Source organism: Anastrepha ludens, chromosome X, assembly GCF_028408465.1.
Source record: "Anastrepha ludens isolate Willacy chromosome X, idAnaLude1.1, whole genome shotgun sequence".
In the NCBI taxonomy this organism is placed as follows: domain Eukaryota; kingdom Metazoa; phylum Arthropoda; class Insecta; order Diptera; family Tephritidae; genus Anastrepha; species Anastrepha ludens.
The window spans coordinates 20065049-20067997 of NC_071503.1; the positions used below are offsets into that span (position 1 = coordinate 20065049).

Sequence of the window (2949 nt, forward strand, 5' to 3'; positions counted from 1 at the left end):
TATGTAAGAACTGCCCCGCTGTCGAGCTGGGCGAGGTGAAAAGGTCTTCGCGGTTAGACTTCATTTTTGACAATTCATACTATTCGTATATAGCTCATGAGACTTCCTATATCATCAACGTTCTCTGCAGCGAACGCTAATTGATAAAGTATGTGATGATAATTCGTAACAATTGTTTCCTTAGAATTGTTAAATACAAAATATAGTGATGACATTCGCTTAAGGTAATTTGATTTTTTATTTGTGCCGCCTTTTCATTAAATCCATATCATTTTCGAAACAAATAAGTAGAAAACCACATAATCAACAACATAGTAACAAGGGTAGAAGTTGGTTATTTTCGATAATACATTTTGTTGTTGTTGATATAACTTTATATCCACATAATAAGATAACCAGCCTACTCTGAACAACCTAATTATATTTACGAGTATATTGGTTTCATTAAGTTTCTAAATTTAATGATTGTTTGAAACTACTTACATACATGTACGAGGTTTGTTAAAAAGTAAAGTGAATTTTCAAATTTCGCCGGTTACGCGCATTCGACTTTTATTTTTTTAAGTGGGACACTCATCTTGAAGATATGTTCACGGTTTAAGCAATATAGCATGTTTAGTTTGTTTGTGAGAGGCATAAATAGGACAAGGGTTTTGTGTGCACGGCGATTTTATGCTATTGAAAAAAATGGATCAAAGAAGTTGCATCAAATTTTGTGTAAAAAATGGAATTAAGTGCTCAAAAACACTTCAAATGTTTACAGTGGCATACGGTGAGAGTACTCTGAGTCAAAAAAATGCTTACAAGTTTTACAAGCTTTTCACAAAAGATCGCGAAGATGTGAATAACGACGGTACCTCTGGACACCCCAGCGCATCAACAACCGATAAAATGTTGAGAAAATGAAGAATGGAGAATCGTCGAATCATAATTAGAAAAGTTGCATGTATCGGAATATCGTGCAATCTTTTCGGAAACTTTGGGCATGAAGCGTGTGGCACCGAAGTTCGTTCCAAAATTGCTGAATTTTGACCAAAAACAATGTTGCATGAGCATCGGTCAGGAATTGTTGAATAATGTCAACGATGATCCAGACTTGCTTAAAAGGGCCATAACTTGTGACGCATCATGGATATAAGGTTATGACATCGAAACCAAAGCCCAATCGTCCCAATGGAAGAGTCCAGGAGAGCCAAGAGTCGATAGCAGAAAATCGCCAAACACGCAAAACCCTTGTCTTATTTATGCCTCTCACAAACAAACTAAACATGCTATATTGCCAAAACCATTAACATATCTTCGAGACGACAAAAAAAGAAAATAATAATCGAAATCATAATCGAATGTACGCAGGCCGCGAAATTTGAAAATTCACCATATTTTTTTTAACAAAACTCGTATTTTGTCTAAAATAATATTATACCACCTAAACTTTTGCTTGGTTTTTGCACTGAATAATCAATAGAATATATTAGAAATATTTGTTTAAGCCTTTTTGAACATTTGATTGTGGCGAACAACAGTTCTTGTTACATTTCAGATTTTGCAAATGCAGATGAACGAGTATAAGTATCATTACTTCTTCACTAGTTTCGACATCGAAACATTCGATCTGGATGATTTTAAATATAATTTCGTAAATATTACCTCGTTTCGTCTAATAGATGTTGGCGATGTGAGCGTGCGAAGTATACTTAAGGGCATGGAAGCGTACAACAGCCAATATAAAAACGAATCAATTTACCACAGGAAACTGCGTACAATACAGGTGAAGTGCGCTTAATGAAATTTTAGAACAAACCATTCAGTGACAATTTCTTAATAGTTTACAATAATAATTTAGATCCCATTATTTCTAGACGGAACCAGCCTTAGTATACGATTCTGTTTACATATTCGCTATAGGTTTAAAAACCTTGGAACAATCACATACTCTGCGTATTTCGAACGCTTCATGTGAGGAGGAAATCCCATGGGACGGAGGTTTAAGTTTGATAAACTACATAAACTCGGTGATTCCACAGAATTTTCTTATGAGTTAAATAGTAAATAAAAACGTATATATTTGCGTAAAGGTGGAGTGGAGGGGTCTGACCGGTCCCATACAATTTAAAGAAGGTCGACGAGTTCAATTTAAATTGGATCTAGTCAAGCTGCGGCAACATTCCATAGTTAAAGTGGGGGAATGGTCTCCAGAGGCCCGCCTCAATATAACCGAGCCTTCATTGTTTTTTGATGCGGGTGCATTGAATGTTACGCTAGTTGTTATTACAATATTGGTAAGTGCATTTAGTATTTCAGCAGTAATAAGGATCTAAATTGGCGATTTTATATCTTCAGTTTTGTAATTTCTTTTAATATTTAGTTCTGTGCTATCGGGGGATCTTATTAACAGCATTACAATCGCCACCATGCTCATCAGGAGCTATTACTGATTTATATGATGTGAACGCGTCCTCGAAGTAGTTTGCGCCGATCTGTGCCTTTCGTTTACTGGTTTTTGCCCACTTATTGTCGTGTGTCTTGTTTGATGGGTTTTGCGATGACTTTTGTTTTAATTGTTTTTTTGTACTTTTCCATAGTGAATAATTTGTCTTTTGCTCATGTGTTAATTCTGTAGGTAATCTGCGATTGAACTGTTATTGTAATCTTAATTTCGTCGCTAGGTTTTTTAGTAGTTTTATTAAAAAGGGGTTTGTTAAGAAGTGATCGTATTTGGTACCATCTTCGTCGAATTCCCATTTCTACAATACAATTTCCTTTATTTCTTTGGTATACTTGTGACCTAAGACGGTATTCTTTATAATAGGTGTACTCTGTCAAGCTTGCGTTGTCGTGGTGGAACAAACCTTTGCGTCTATTCACTAACGACGGTCGATTTTTGTTAAGTGCCTCATTCAGGTTTGATAGCTAATGGGAATAATAATCAGCAGTTATCGTCTGGTTTGG

At 35.6% G+C, this 2949-nt stretch overlaps 1 protein-coding gene across 1 annotated transcript; it reads left to right on the forward strand.

Annotated features, from left to right (window-relative positions):
* The first annotated feature begins 1545 nt into the window (after window positions 1–1545).
* Window positions 1546–2668, forward strand: LOC128869623 (glutamate receptor ionotropic, kainate 1-like). Its single transcript, XM_054112194.1, has 4 exons — window positions 1546–1768; window positions 1860–2012; window positions 2076–2279; window positions 2366–2668. Exons 1-4 carry the CDS (start codon window positions 1550–1552, stop codon window positions 2390–2392), a joined length of 603 nt encoding a protein of 200 aa, XP_053968169.1. The 5' UTR covers window positions 1546–1549; the 3' UTR covers window positions 2393–2668.
* The last annotated feature ends 281 nt before the right edge of the window (window positions 2669–2949 follow it).

Excerpts from the sequence above, each read along its gene's own strand:
- LOC128869623 (XM_054112194.1), top strand. The coding sequence starts at position 1,550 with ATGCAGATGAACGAGTATAAGTATCATTACTTCTTCACTAGTTTCGAC. Across the intron at positions 2,013-2,075 it reads TGATAAACTACATAAACTCG|GTGGAGTGGAGGGGTCTGAC; the intron begins GTGATTCCACAG and ends ATTTGCGTAAAG. Across the intron at positions 2,280-2,365 it reads TAGTTGTTATTACAATATTG|TTCTGTGCTATCGGGGGATC; the intron begins GTAAGTGCATTT and ends TTTAATATTTAG.